A 16470-nucleotide genomic window follows, 5' to 3' on the forward strand; every position below is an offset into this window, starting at 1 on the left:
TTGCTCCAGCATGGCCGAGGCAGCATTGGTACACCCTGCTGTTCGACCTATCAGTGGCGGAACCAATTCCCCTGCCACTGTGGCCGGACCTCATAACGCAGGACTTCGGCAGGCTTCACCACCCGGACCTGCAGTCCCTCCACCTCACGGCATGGCTCCTGCGTGGTTGAGCCAAGAGGAGCGGCGTTGTTCTGCTGCGGTACAGCAGGTGCTTATGGGGAGCAGGAAACCTTCCAGTAGGGCGACTTACCTCACCAAGTGGAAGCGTTTCTCCCACTGGTGCAATCAGAACAACTTCGATTCTCATCTGGTGTGTATTCCAGCGATATTGGACTACCTTTGGTCCCTCAAGGAGCAGGACCTCTCGGTCTCCTCTTTAAAGGTGCACCTGGCAGCTATCTCGGCCTTCCGACCAAGCGAAGGTGGCCGTTCTATTTTTTCTAACCCGATGGTTTCCAGGTTCCTTAAGGGACTAGAACGGTTGTACCCACAGGTTTGGCGCCCGGCCCCTACCTGGGACTTAAACCTGGTCTTAGCCAAACTTATGGGGCACCCTTTCGAGCCTATGGCCACGTGTTCCCTTTTATATCTTTCCTGGAAGACGGCCTTCCTCGTTGCTATCACTTCGGCGAGGCGAGTCTCAGAACTTCGCACCCTGGCAGCTGACCCTCCTTATACAATCTTCCACAAAGACAAGGTGCACCTGCGACCACACCCCTCCTTTCTCCCTAAGGTAGTGTTTGCTTTTCATGTAAACCAGGACATCTTCCTCCCTGTTTTCTTCCCGAAACCTCACTCATCGCGCTGGGAACAACAGCTTCATACTTTGGACATCTGTAGGGCTCTTGCATTTTATATAGAGCGGACCAAACCCTTTCGGCGTTCGCCCCAGCTCTTTGTAGCTGTAGCAGACCGCATGAGGGGCATGCCAGTCTCTTCCCAGCGGATCTCGTCTTGGGTAACATCCTGCATCAAGACATGCTACAAGCTTGCTCATGTTCAGACTAGCCATCTTACTGCTCACTCTACAAGAGCACAGGCCTCTTCTGCCGCCTTCCTGGCCCATGTCCCCATCCAGGAAATCTGTCGGGCAGCTACCTGGTCATCGGTTCACACCTTTGTTTCACACTACGCATTGGTCCAACAATCCAGAGACGATGCAGCCTTCGGCTCAGCAGTCTTACATTCTGCCACGCTAGGTAAGGGTTGGGAATCACCTAACTGGAATGCATATGAGCAATCACTGGAAGAAGAAAAGACGGTTACTCACCGTTGTAACTGTTCTTCGAGATGTGTTGCTCATATCCATTCCAGACCTGCCCTCCTTCCCCACTGTCGGAGTAGCCGGCAAGAAGGAACTGAGGAGCGGATGGGTCGGCAGGGGTATATATCTGGCGCTATAGCGGCGCCACTCCAGGGGGCGCCCAGCCGGCCCACCGAGTGTTGCTAGGGTAAAAATCTTCCGACGAGCGTGCACGCGGCGCGCACACACCTCACTGGAATGGATAGGAGCAACACATCTTGAAGAACAACAGTTACAACGGTGAGTAACCGTCTTTTTTTTAATGTTAAGTTACGGCTAAGATATGTACAAGCTTACGTTCATTACACTTGTATAGATACTGTATCTTTCAGAGTGACGTTTTATCTGTTTAAATACAGCATGTTATATATGTCAGGCTGTATTTTTAACTTACCTGGAATCATAAATCTGTTCACTTTCTTTCCTTTGTAGCTTTTCCTTTATACTTAAACCGTCATTTTAATTAGGTGAACTTGATGAAATGGACCATTATTTCATTCGATACAAAATAACTTAAACTGGTGAATATTCACTATTATGTATGGTTATATAGCAACATGATATATAAGCTTATTTTGTAGATAAATATTACATAAAATCACAAGTATGTAAATCTCCCTATTTGATAATTACAGTTCAACTTTTTGTAGTCAGGGTGCATTATATTGAAATCTCACAAAGCATCTTATTTTTGTGCATCCACACATGCCAATAAGTGAATCATGGTGCCTTTCCCAAGCCTTGTATGAACAGGACTGGGGTAAGGTCTCTCTTTTTCTTACATCACACAATGGGTGCTTGAACCAGGCTCTACAAAGTAAATTCTGTGCTTCTCAGGCAATGTCTAACTTCAGTCCTTTTACCTAAATGAATTGTAACTAACTTTCTAAATCTTTGCAATATTTGGCTATCAAGTTACAATGTATCAAAAGTAGCCAGGGTGTTTGTAAACTTACACTTGAAAAGCTCAGTCTCTTATATAGTATTAAATATTTGGCATAAGTCCTCACTATTCAACATTTTGAACACTATAGATATTAATTTAATGTTAAAGACGGTAATCTATTTTAGTACCAAGTAGAATAATGCAATTATTTCTGCCTTTATTAGGCAAATTATATTGTGTTTTATTTTGCCATCTCTTTGTAGGCCATACTGGTATTCATTTTGACAACTTAAATAATTCTCCTTTAATTTACCCTCCATGGTTTACAGGGAGCAAGAGCATGCTTAATAAGAATTTTAGTATATGCATTTCTTAATATTAGGTTAAATGCACAAAACAACCACTATAACTATATCGAGCTTAACTTTCATATTGCTTATTTGAGGAAGTTGTGAGTTGGTTGAAATAGATTAAATTTATATTTCCCCAGTCTGTTTCATAATCATGCTCAGTGCTGTATTCCCTAGTTTTCACCACTTGGTGGCATTCTAGTTGACGGTTACCCCATCAGTACCCTTGAGATATTGGTTATCAGGAACCCTTCATAATACAGACTGACATTAAATGAAATTTTAAAAAATTAGATATTTTTACCATGTGTACTAACTGTCGTAGAGCAGTGTTTAAAAAATTGTCAAGAACTTGCCAGTGCAAGGGGTGGTAGTGGTGGTGGTAAAAATAACAAAAGTACCCTATTTTTCCTCTAACACAAACTTTAAAAAGAAAGAAAGAAAGACTTAGATTCTTTAACATCGATAGCTTTAGTCATACTGGACAAAAAAGATTCCTATTTGACCAGGGTGAGCAAATGAATGGGATTTTGCAAGAATAGACTATAGTATTGTTTGCTATATTTCTTGGATTTTTGTTTTGCCAAGGTACGTTAGAGATGATTAACTTTAACGTTATTCCAAATATTTGTATTTTAACATGTCTCTTTTAGCAGTCACTGTGCTAGTGAAGAGAAGGACAAAGATAATCTAGTTTCTGGGTTCAGCCTAGTGATGTTTTAATGAACAAACAAGGCTTATTATTACAATTTTATAGTCTCAGTAGGAAAAAAAAAGTCTGGATAGATGCAAAATTAGTCAGTTTTGTTTAACTGGAAGGATGCTAGTTTAACCTCCTGCTGGTTTGAAATTATAACTTGAGTGTCATATTACACTAGTAAAAGCAGCACAGAGTCCTCTGGCACCTTTATAGACTAACAGACGTATGGGAGCATGAGCTTTCGTGGGTGAATACCCACTTTGTCGGATGCATGTAGTGGAAAGAAGAGGGCCTCATTCTCCCTGATTGAACTAACCTCGTTATCTCTAGCCTGATGCTTGCTTGCATATATATACCTGCCTCTGGAAATTTCCACTACATGCATCCGATGAAGTGAGTATTCACCAGGGGCGGCTCTAGTAATTTCGCCGCCCCAAGCATGGCTGCACGCCGCGGGGGGCGCTGTGGCGGTCGCCGGTCCCGCGGCTCCAGTGGACCTCCTGCAGACGTGCCTGCGGAGGGTCCGCTGGTCCCGCGGCTCCGGTAGACCTCCCGCAGGCACGCCTGCGGATGCTCCACTGGAGCCGTGGGACCAGTGCACCCTCTGCAGTCATGCCTGCGCATGACTCCCGCAGGCATGACTGCGGAAGGTCCGCCGGAGCCGCCTGCTGCCCTGCCGGCAAAATGCTGCCCCAAGCGCGCGCTTGGCGCGCTGGGGTCCGGAGCTGGCCCTGGTATTCACCCACGAAAGCTCATGCTCCAATACGTCTGTTAGTCTGTAAGTTGCCACAGGACTCTTTGCTGCTTTTGCAGATCCAGACTAACATGGCTACCCCTCTGATATATTACAGTAGAATTAACTACCTTGAACAAAAAATATTAGGTTCTTGCTTAAATACCAAAAGTGCCTGAGATGCATATAATTTCACTTTTAGAGAACAGAATGTCTTCCTGTGAAGTGTTGCTTCTTTGTGCTATCACGTACTCTTGACCTTTTATCCACCAGCTTATCTAACTTTCCCCTCAGCATTGTGCTTGTGCTTATGGTGATGGAGCTGGCCTACTGCATGTTGCTAAACTGCTACATTTTAGTAGTTAGTCCTAGTGTGAACTTGAAATCTTTTATTTGATGGATCTGCAGGCTATGGTAAATGCACTTACCTCCCATTAATTAACAAGTTGCTTACATGAAATTGCAGCATATATTACTCAGCCCAAGCGTTGAAAGTATGAGATGCTCTTATGAATAAAAAGTTAAATAAATCTGAAATATTTAACTGTAGTTTTTATTTCTGAATCTACTGGTAAAAGCTGTTATGTTTTTAAAAACGTAATTTGTGACACTGGCAGGGTGGATACTCCATGTAAAGTACTTACGGACAAACTATAGCCATCTATACATAGGTTTGCAGGAGAAAGTGAGGGAGATCACTCTAGTCCCTGCAAGTGCACCAGTACAGGCTGTATCCATACTAGGCTTCGCCAGGTGCCCGTTTTTTTTTCTTTATTTGTTTGTTTTTTTTACGAGAAAGTCCGGTTGAAAAGGGGACCTGGCAGTGTCTGAGTCAGATGTACTGATCGGATACCAAAAGTAGGTTACCGTGGGGCAGGGGGAAGTGCTGGCTCATTAGCCTGCGCCAGCCCCTGCTCAGCTGAGGCTGCCTCCTACCTGCGGGCAGGCTTCTTATCAGGCTGCAGCAGTTCCTGTCCCAGCCCTAGAGCAGAGGGAGCCCAGCGCATGGGGTGCGGGGGGAGGAGGAAGGCAGAGATGATCCAGGAAGCGACGACAAGGGAGGGAGGGAAGGAGCATGCGATGGGGGCAAGGTGGGGTAGGGTCTTGTGGGAAGAGGCAAAGAAGGGGCATGGCCTCAAGGGAGGAGGTGGAGCAGGGGAAGGGCTTTAGGGGAAGAGACGGGGTAGGGGGCAGGGCCTTTGGGGTCCATTTACCAGCAGCTAGAAAGATCGCAACCCTAATCCATGCTTGATTTTATAGGTACTGGCAAATGTGGAATAGGGGATATGGACTACTGTTGACCCCAGAAGGTGCATGCCTGGGTGGGCTGCAGGGTTGTGCACTAGCAGAGCTGTTTGTTGTAGAGCACTGCGTACCTTTTTTTAGCAGTGCTGACTGAGCAGAGTGTACGTTTCACTCTGTTTTATATTGGTTTACTATATATAAAAAATGCACAAAAAAGGATCTCCAGTTTTTTTAACATTTATAATGTATTTAAACACTTCTGATCATTAAAGCAGGAGGGAGGTTTTAAAAAAAATCTGAGTCAGTGTTTTGCTACTATCAGAAAAAATATCACTTTCTTGTTTCCATTGTGAGGACACACGAAAAAGCTTCCTCGAGAAATTAATTCCAAAAGGTCATAATTTGGGTGAACATAATTATTTTAAGAAAATAAGTCTCCTGAAAATGCATGAGTAGGCTCAGAAATGAAGATTATAGTTAAAAGCTTTATTTTTAAATGTAATTCAAACACCATAAATGCAAAGTGTCTTTCACCTTTCAAACTCATGGGCAAGTAAAACACCTGGAGGTTTTTTAATACATAATAAAATATGTAACCATAAGTGCATAAGAATTATAACTACTTAACAGTATGTAACCATTTGTGTTGTCGCAGAATAAGAGGCATCGTAATGATCAGTCTGAACCACAGGTGAACCAAAGAAACTATTAAGAGGAAGAGAAGCTAGAACTCTGAACTTTTTGAAAATCATTCTCTCTTTGTTTCAAAAACAGTATCCAAATATTTAGCCAAGCTTGTAGTCGAGCTATAGGCTTTTTTTTTAGGTATTTTGGATTAGAAATTTCTGAGATTTTCACCTTGGAGTTGAGTTTTACAAAAGTGCTGAAAAGAAGGTTCTGCTAATCTGTACCAACAATTAGCCATATACGAACCCATTTTAAAAATGGCTTTTCCTTTTTATTTGCCTGTGCAGCAGAGAGAGACCCATACTCATTACCACAGTCAGAAACAAGGATTCCCCAATAAGGGCCAAATCCTAGTCCTAGTGCATTGGTTTCATTTACTTGATTTTAAAGGAATCCTCGGCATAACCGGGTGTGATTATTCAGTACTATTGTAGCATTTTAACACCAAAATATGACTTCTTGATATGTTTAAATTATTATGTATGAAGGAAATAACTGTGACATCGCTGATACTACTGTGCCTTAACAGTTGGCAAATGTTTATTTTTTAAATCGTGACCATTCTCTGTATTTGGACGATATAACAGATTCAGAATTTGCTCCTGAGAACCAATTAACATGTACAAATTTAAATAACTATTGTATTTCAATATTCTGTGCTGGGTGTCCATTGTGGGCATATTTTTAGTATAATCTGAGTTTTTTGGAGTTAAAACATCAGTTAAAAGTAATGTTTTATTCTGATATTTAATTTGCAAAGTTTAAAAATATTTCAATTTTACCACAGATATCTGTTGATAAACTGACAAAAACTCTGTGATAAATGAAATGTACCAGAATTGTTCTTCCTTATTCTAATAGGACAGAACTCTTTCTATGATTAAATAAAAGTGGATATACATTCCAGTCATTCCTGGCTTTCTACTTATTCTACCGATAATTTTAGTGGAAAATTTCTTTAAAATAAACTGGTGATAAGTTACCTTTTCTTCATGGAGCATTCTTCAGTCCTTTTCAGCTTCCATTAGTCAGGATATGAAGCTAGAGGAATAGCTGTGGTTTTATATGTTTATAGTTGGTGCACTTCATTCTGATTCTGGGTGAGCAAAATATATAGTAACCTAAATGCAATATTGGTCTAGGAAGTAGCAACTACTGTTCTGTTCTCTTCCCCTTCTCAATTAATGAGCCCATGTGAGCATACTGTGGATTGTTAGGGCCAGATTCTTCTATCTGGTTTGTAACTTGTAGTTAGCGGGAGTCCTGTATGCATGTCAAGGAAATAATTATTTCTGGAATATCAAATATCTTTGTTTTCTTTTTTGCAGCATTTGAAGAGCTTGAGAAGGCTCTGAGTACAGCCCAAAAGGTAGAGGAAGCACGGAAAAAGCTGCAAGCAGAGATGGATGAAAAAATCAAAGCAATAGAAAAAACAAGTGAGGAAGAACGTGTAACTCTTCAACAAGAGTTAACCAGGGTGAAGCAGGAGGTGGTTGAGATTATGAAGGTAAAAGTTAAGACTGAGTATGTCTCGTTTGTTTTTAAATTAACGCTTTAATTTAACAAAGATTTGGCTGTAAAATGTGTTAACATATCCAGGATTGTTTTCAAACTCCTCACTATTTAATAGAAAAAAATAAATTTTAAGGAAAAATGTTCTCAGTAATAAAGTACTGCTGTAGTTTAAACCTTTCAAAATTCATCTGTCCTTTTCTCTGGCAGCCTGTGGAAGCTTAAAATAGTATGTTAAAGGAAATGCACACAAACGGCTCAGAACTGACCTCATGGGTGCACACTGTTTAATCAGTGTCTCTGGCCTTGCACCTGAAATAGTCACAATAGACACCGCTTTTCCACTGGCTTCTTAAAATATTCCAGTGCTATTTGTGACAAAGGAACACTAAGTATGATTAACATATCAATTCTCCTTGTCTCTGTTATGGTTATGATTTTTAAAATAGAGTACTTTTTTATTTAGCATTTTTAGTCTAACAAGTCTGAAGCTTTTAAAAGTCTGCCACAGTGTGTGCTTTTGTAGAATGTGCTCTCATTCCATCCACTGTATTCGAATATGAATCTGTGTTCCTCCATCTTATTCTTCTAATAATTTTCGATTTGAACAGCAATTTCTTGTGTTTCTTACGTTATTAACTTTTCTGTTGTAATACATTGCCACACTATAGTTCTAATCTAGTGTTTTAAGTGAATGTGGTTTGTAGCTGGGGGAGGATTTATAAACTTGTTTACATAAATAATTTACCTACCTGTGTAGGCCTTCATATCTGACTAAACAGTATCTCTTGCTATGATTTTACCAGTTGAGCTTTGTCCTAAATCAGGGGTCAGCAACCTTTCAGACGTGGTGTGCCAAGTCTTCATTTATTCACTCTAATTTAAGGTTTTGCGTGCCAGTAATACATTAACATTTTTAGAAGGTCTTTTTCTATACGTCTATAATATATAACTAAACTATTGTTGTATGTAAAGTAAATAAGGTTTTTAAAATGTTTAAGAAGCTTCATTTAAAATTAAATTAAAATGCAGAGCCCCCTCAGACCAGTGGCCAGGACCCAGGCAGTATGAGTGCCATTGAAAATCAGCTCGCGTGCCCCCTTTGGCACCCGTGCCATAGGTTGCCTACCCCTGTCCTAAATGTTGGCTCATGAAACTGACTTACTGAGCATAGAAAAGGAGCTACAGACAGTAGCTTATACCGTAAAGTGGTGAGAAAATTTTCTCCAATTTAAAACAAAATTAAAGCCGTAAATGGATTTGGGAGCACTGTTGGGAGAGACCTCAGAGTTTTTGTTGTTCTGTGGGTAGCACTATGCATGAGGTGAGAGAGCATGGAAAAGCATTTCGGAAACTTTAAAATAACTTCTTAGTTGGATTATTCTTTTAACATGTAATTTTTACTTATGCATGTTGAGTAAAATGCTGCCTATTAAAGGGAAGCAATTAGACAATTCCCTTTGTAACTCTCACTAGCATTGTTCCTCCACTGTATGAGAAATAATGCAGGGGATGTTTCTTAACTGAAAAATCAGTAATTTCTCTGATTTACAGAGGTCTTCAGAAGAGCATGTTGCTGAGCTAGTGAAATTTCATAAAAGAGAACTGGCTACCAAAGAGCAGGAGCTAAATGAGAGATTACAGGTTCAAGAAAAGGAGTTCCAGGAGAAGATGAGGGCAGCTCTTGTAAGCATCCCTAAAATGTACAAGGTTACTTCTGGCAGAGCTGGGTGGGAATAGAAGTCTATCTGTAGGGCAAACCCATGTCTCATCCCCTAAACCTCACCATCTTTCAGTAATCCCTATTGGCCCCTGGTAAGGGTGTCCCAGACAATCCAGGAGTCCGAGACATTCAGTATGGATACTGCAGCTGCTCTTTATATGTCTTGCTGCTTAATTGAGATAATGAGTCACTTGCACTGCTAGCAACTGCAGTTGTGTTAACACTCAGAGAGACAAGGTGGGTGAGGTAATATCTTTTATTGGACCAACTTCTGTTGGTGAGAGAAACAAGCTGTTATCACTCAAGAAAGAGATCTTGGAGTCATTGTGGATAGTTCTCTGAAAACATCCACTGAATGCACATTGGCAGTCAAAAAATGAACAGAATGTTGGGAATCATTAAGAAAGGAATAGATAATAAGATGGAAAATATCATATTGCCTCTATATAAATTCATGTTATGCCCACATCTTGAATACTGCATGCAGATGTGGTCGCCCCATCTCAAAAAAGATTATATTGGAATTGGAAAAGGTTCAGAAAAGGGCAACAAAAATTATTAGGGGTATGAAACAGCTTCTATATGAGGAGTGATTAATGAGACTGGGACTTTTCAACTTGGAAAAGAGATGACTAAGGGGGAGTATGATAGAGGTCTATAAAATGATGATGGGTGTGAAGAAAGTAAATAAGGAAGTGTTAAAAAAACAGGAATATTTGTGACACCTTAGAGACTAACAAATTTATTTCAGCATAAGCTTTTGTGGGCTACAGCTCATTTCTTTGGATGTTAGTTACTCCTTCTCATAACAAGAACACAAGGGGTCACCAAATGAAATTTATAGGCAAGTTTAAAACAAAAGGAAATATTTTTTCACACAACGCACAGTCAATCTGTGGAACTCCTTGCCAGAGGATGTTATGAAGGCCAAGACTATAACAGGGTTAAAAAAATAATTAGATAAATTCATGGAGGATAGGTCCATCAATGGCTATTAGCCAGGATGGGCAGGGATGTTGTCCCTAGCCCCTGTTTGCCAGAAGTTGGGAATGGGTGACAGGGAGGTGGATCACTTGATGATTACATGTTCAGTTCATTCCCTCTGGGGCCCCTAGCATTGGCCACTGTTGGAAGACAGGATACTGGGCTAAAAGGTAATAAAGGTAATAATTGGAGATATACCAATCTCCTAGAACTGGAAGGGACCTCAAAAGGTCATCAAGTCCAGCCCCCTGCCTTCACTAGCGGGACCAATTTTTGCCCCAGATTCCTAAGTGGCCTCCTCAAGGATTGAACTCACAACCCTGGGTTTAGCAGGCCAGTGCTCAAACCACTGAGCTATCCCCCCACCCCTAAAAGGACCTTTGGTCTGGCCAGTATAGCTGTTCTTATGTTTTAAGCTTTTGAGCCACACAGAGCCCTCCTTCAGGTCAGAAGTTAGTCCAACAAAAGATATTACCTCACCTACCATTTCTCTCTAATATCCTGGGACCGACACGGAAACAGTTACACTGCATTAACAGTCAGTTCACATTTTGAAGACTGTTTTCTCAATCATAAAGATTAGAGGCTTAATTTTTATTTTAAAGTATAGATTATGCAGAAGATGGTGGATTATAAGTATGTTAGCTTGTGGCTAACATACCTGGAAAAACTTTCTATTTACCGCTGGTATGGGGATTTTGCAAAAGATCTTTAACAAAATTTTATGTTTATGTTGCTATGAAAAACAAAGTCATCGATTTTGGGTAGAAAATGTAGTTATATAATCCTTTGAAATCTGATTTCCTTTTCTCTTGCTAATTGCTTTGTAGAACTATATCATGATGTAAAAAGAGTTACTTATTGGAGGTTTCTTTTGTACAATATTGTTTTATTCATAATTTTTGACACAGGAAAAAAGTCAAAGTGAGTGTTTACAAACAGTACAAGAAAAAGAACAACAGGAATCTCTGGCATTAGAAGAATTAGAACTGCAGAAAAAAGCAATACAATCAGAGTGTGAGAAGAAACTTCAAGACATGCAACAAGAAATACAGACAGCTAGAACTGTGAGTAAAATTTTCAAAATTGTAACTAACCACTTTTCTGCATATTAACAGCTTCATGCTAATAGACATGGTGAACTTGTGTGAACTGGCTATGATGAAAGACTGTCACACTTAAAACATATGTTTTTGTTATCATGATGTGCTGCAGTTTATAATTTTGTGGAGCATTAAATGGCAGAACATGGAAATATACTTTTTTCATGTTCAGGCCTAGGGCATGAACTTGTATTCCCCATACAGAATTTTTGCATACGTTTCCTAGCACAAAGAGGTCAATCTTTTTGGTCTCTTGGTAGTACTATGATATAAATGTTAACTATAAATAATGATCAAGTGAATAAGACTTTGCTTGAGTGAGAGTTTGAAGGATCTGACCCTTTAGGTCACAAGTAAAATAATTTTATCTACTTGTTACCTAGCAGATATTTTATACATTACTAAACCACTACAGAATTTTTCTATATTGGAGGTTTCTGCTCAAGACAGGTCTAGGATTATACTATCAGCATTGTAAAGGCCAGGAATAAGATACGCTAGCAGATGTGTGCGAAGACTACTGAGCACCTGCTGACGCTCAAACTACTGGAACCAGAGCCATTAGCCTCTGAAGCTCAGAGCAGTTCTGCTGAATTACCTCATGTATTTATTAAATTATTTTAAAACCTTTCAAAGAAGTTATCACATCTACATTTTTAATATAAGTGAAATAAAAGGACTTCTTTTATTTTATTATTACCATATAACTTAGTGGAAATAAAATTAATAACAAATGATAATAATAAATGGCTTACATAAAACAAATTGATTCTGTTTGTTTTAGTGTGTTGTTGATGATTATTATTTATTATTATTATTTTAAGTGGGCTACAGTTGGAATTTGTAGAATTTGAATCTGGTAAATAATCAGGCATTACAATTCTTTATATTAAAAATTGTTTATTCATACTACTTTTAAAAATCTTCTTTCAACAGAGAATTCTTGAATTGGAAAGTTCCCTTGCAAAGTATTCACAAGATGACAAAAGACAATTGGAGGAACTAAGTACTTTGATAGAGTCTGAAAAAAACAAGTACAATAAAGAAATCACTGTAATGGTTGAAAAGCACAGGGAAGAGCTAGAAAATGTGAAGCAGCAGGAGGAAGAACTTTGGACAGAAAAACTTCAAAACTTAAACCAACAGCAACAGTCCACAATAGAGAAATTGAGAGAGAAACATGAGCAAGAAATGGATATAATGTTGAAAGAAAAAGAGACAGTTTTCCGTGCACACATAGAAGAGATGAATGCAAAAACATTAGAAAAGCTTGATGTGAAACAAACAGAGCTAGAAGCATTATCTTTTGAGTTATCAGAAGCACTAAAAATACATCATGACCTAGAACAAGAGCACTTTGTATTGAAAGATGATGTAGATAAAATAAAGCAGGAGTCTGAGGCAAAACTGGAACAACAGAGAAACCAGTACCAGGAAAAAATTGACATGATGGTTAAAGAGCATGACATATCTGTCCAAGGAATTGAGAAGGCACACACAGAAGAAACTAACCAACTCAAGGTACAGTTGGAAGAAAAAGAAAAACACCTGGAGGAATTAAAAGCACAAGAACATAAACTAAAGGATTCACTTGATATATCTGAAGCTGAACTTAAGCAAATGTCTGCTAAACTAGGAGACCTCTGCCAGTCACACCAAAATAACTCCAGTGAGCAGGCAAGGGTTTATGAAGGACAGTTAACAGAGCTGCAACAAAAGTTGACAAATATGGAAGCTGAAAAATCACATCTTAAAGAACAGATTGTAAGAGCTGAATCACAGCTGAATGAAGTTAGGACTGAATTAGATGCTTACATATCCCAGGTACATGACTTGAGGCAGCAGCTGGAAGAGCAGATCAATGAAAACATGCAGAAAATAACCTCTCTAAAGCAACAGTATGACTCTCAACTGAAAGATCTCGGTACAGAGACTGATCAGGCAAAGAGAGATTTGGTTGAGAGAGAAAATCAACTTGAACAACTAAAAAAGCAGCAGAATCAACAAGTGGAAGAGCTCAGACAGAAATTATCAGCCAAAGAGGAGAGAATTAGTGCTTTACAAGTTGAATATGAAAATAGTTTAAAAGATCAAGCAACCAAGACGGAAAAAATCAAACAAAAAGCAAAAGAGATGCAAGAAATGTTCAAGAAGAAACTTTCAGAACAAGAAACTAAACTGAAAAAAGAATTTGAAAACAAGCAGTTGGAGTTCAGTCAGAAAGAGAAACATTTCAATGCAAAAATGCTGGAAATGGCACATGCCAGCTCAGCTGGAATAAATGATGCTGTGTCAAAACTGGAAATGAATCAAAAGGAGCAGCTAGAAAGTCTTGCAGAAGCTCATAGGCGGGAACTAGAAGAAGTTGCACAAACATGGGGGGAAAAACTCAATCAGCAGGTTGAAGAGCTCAAGGAAAAGCATGAAATGGAACTACATAAAAAAGAGAAGGAAGTTGGAGACCTGAAGCAGAAGCTAGCCACCTTCAGTGCTGAGAAAGAGGGGACTGACATAGAGATCACCCGGCTGAAGGAAGAACAAGTGAAGAGAGACGAATCTTGGAATGAATTGCAAGAACAACTAAAGCAGTTATTGGCACAGGTGAACACCTTGTCACAAAGTGAAACTGATCTCAAAGCACAACTTGAAAAACTAGAAGATGACCTCAGTCACTCTCTGAAGGACAGGGCTGTACTACAGGAACAGCTCAGGGAGCAGAAAACAATGGAAGAAAAACACAAGATAAAAGTTACGGAACTGACAGATATGCTGAAAACATCTGATGAAAAACTCCAAATTCTGGAATCCTCACATTGTAAAGAACGTGAGGATTACGAGAAAAAACTAGAGGATAAACATTTGGCGAGTCAGCAAAAACAAATTGAATTTGAGAGGTTGTCAAGTGAACTAGCAGCACAGCTAGATATTTACTGGAAGGAAGCTGACACTTTATTGCAAACTAAAACCAATGAAGTAATTGAAAAATGTACTGAAAAAATTAATTTAGTAATCTCCAGAATTGCACATTGTCAACATCAAACTACAACAATTAAAAAAGCAATATTAATTAAAAACTGTAAAATTCCTGAACTAGAAACACAGCTTAGACAAATAACAGAACATCATACTACAGTAAGTAGCTCTTTGCAGGAGTCAACACAACAGTTACAAGATAAGGAAAATGTAATTATACTCATGAAAGCTGACATTGAAAGACTTGTAACAGAAAAGGAGCTGTTGCAAAAAGAAGGAGGGAATCAGCAACAGGCTGCAACAGAGAAGGAAACTTGTATCACACAGTTAAGGAAAGAATTATCTGAAAATATTAATGTTGTCACTTCAATGAGAGAGGAGCTTAAGGAAAAAGAATCTGAGATCTGTGCTCTCAACAAGCTTGTGAATGAACTAAATATCAAACTTGAAAACAGCATAGGTTTAACAGAAAAAGAAGCAGCCATATCTTTGTTAAGCAAGCAACACCAAGAGGATCAGCTGCAATTATTGAATCAGGTGCAGGAATTATCTTCCAGGGTTGAGTCACTGAGTCAAGAAAAAGCATCAGCTTTGGAGCAGGTAGACCACTGGATGAACAAACTGTCAGAATGGAAGAAAAAAGCACAGTTAAGGTTTACCCAGAATCACAATACCATTAAAGAATTACAAAGCAAGCTTGAATTAAATAATATCCAAGTTGGTGGAAAGGATGAAGAGATAAATCAACTTAAGGAGGAGCTGGATAAGCAAAGTAGGAATTTAGATAGTTTGAAAGATGTAATGGAACAAAAGCAGAGTAGAAGGGAAAAGCAAGAGGGAAAATTAACTGCAGAGTTAAAAATCCAAACAGCGAGAATTACTGAGCTAGAGGAACACATTGCTCGGAAAACAGCGGAAAATGATTCTTTAATGGAAGAACTTAAAAGGCACAACCAGCAAAGAGACACTGAGCAAAAAGAGCTTGTTCAGCAACTTCAGCAGGCTGAGGTTGTAGTTGTCGAAAAGGACAACAGGTTGAAGGAGGCAGAAGAAAAAGTGCTAAGTCTTGAAAAGCAAATGGATTCAATGAAAGCTGAACTCGATACAAAGCAGAGGGAATTTGAACAAATGAAAACTGCAATGATGAAAAGCAAAGAAGAAGAGTTGAAGATGCTGGAAGATAGGATGAATGCAGAAAACACTACTAAATTAGCAGACCTGAAAAAAAAGGCGGAACAAAAAATAGCTTCCGTTAAGAAGCAGTTGACCTCTCAAATGGAAGAAAAGGAACAACAGTTGAAGCTAGCTATGGAAAATCAGTTAAAAGATTTAGAACAAAAAATGCAGGAAAGAGAGGCCAAAATTATGGATTTAGAAGAAAAAAACAGATTAATAAGAGATTCAGCAGACTTGGAAAGAGAAATGATGCAAAAAGTAGAAAATGAAAAAGCTTCCTTAGAGCAAGAAAAAGCCAGTGTGCTAGAGAACGTACGACAGATGTATGAAGAGAAAATAAGTGTAATACAAAAAGACTTAATAGATAAGGATGGATTATTGAAGAAATATGAGAATGAGCAACAAGAAAGTAATGACTCTAAGCTGAAAATGAAAAGCCAACAGGAGGAACTCTTAAAAAAATTGGAATGTACCGAGAAAAAGCTAAAAGAAGAACAATCTGTGATTGAAATGCTCCAGAAAGAAATAGAGGGAAAAAATAAGAAATATTCTTTGTTGCTGGATCAACACACACAAGAGGGTGATGACTTAGCAAGCATCAGAGAAGAATTAAAAGCCCAAGTACAAAAACATTATGATATGGAAAATGTGATTGGAGACTTCCAGAAACAGTTTCAAGAAAAGGATAAAGTGAGTCAGTCTTTGGAGCAGAAGATAAGAGAGTTGGAGGATGATATAATAAAGAAGAAAGAAGCGTGTAAGATTGAGATGGCAGAAGTATCTTTGAAATATGAAGAAAAATTGCAAGGTCTCCAGCAGCAGTTGGATGAAAGAAATAGACAGCTGAAAGTTTTTGAAGAAAATGCAGAAGAAAAGACTAAATCTGATTTGGAGCTGCAGAAATTACTTGGTGATATGCAGACTCAGCAAAAGGACTTGCAAGCTAAACTGGAGGAGGCTGAGAGAGAGAAGCAAAAACTGCGCAAAGAAATAAGCAAGGTGCAGAAGGATTTGCGTACTTTGCGGAAGGAGCATCAGCAAGAACTAGATATAATGAAGAAGGAATCTTTAGAAGAAATGGAACAGAAAATCAGG

At 39.1% G+C, this 16470-nt stretch overlaps 1 protein-coding gene across 7 annotated transcripts in view; it reads left to right on the top strand.

The window, feature by feature from the left end:
• The window catches only part of GOLGA4 (golgin A4), a 115577-nt gene that overhangs the window by 55830 nt on the left and 43277 nt on the right, over nucleotides 1-16470 (top strand). For 6 of the 7 annotated variants that reach the window (XM_039522761.1, XM_039522763.1, XM_039522768.1 and 3 more), the window contains 4 exons: nucleotides 7233-7411; nucleotides 8971-9102; nucleotides 11035-11190; nucleotides 12163-16469. In XM_039522761.1, the coding sequence (XP_039378695.1) occupies nucleotides 7233-7411; nucleotides 8971-9102; nucleotides 11035-11190; nucleotides 12163-16469 (4774 nt within the window). The remainder of the gene's footprint in view (nucleotides 1-7232; nucleotides 7412-8970; nucleotides 9103-11034; nucleotides 11191-12162; nucleotide 16470) is intronic. The other variant, XM_039522767.1, reaches the window with a different exon arrangement.

Source organism: Mauremys reevesii, linkage group 2 (genome assembly GCF_016161935.1).
Source record: "Mauremys reevesii isolate NIE-2019 linkage group 2, ASM1616193v1, whole genome shotgun sequence".
NCBI classification, from domain to species: domain Eukaryota; kingdom Metazoa; phylum Chordata; order Testudines; family Geoemydidae; genus Mauremys; species Mauremys reevesii.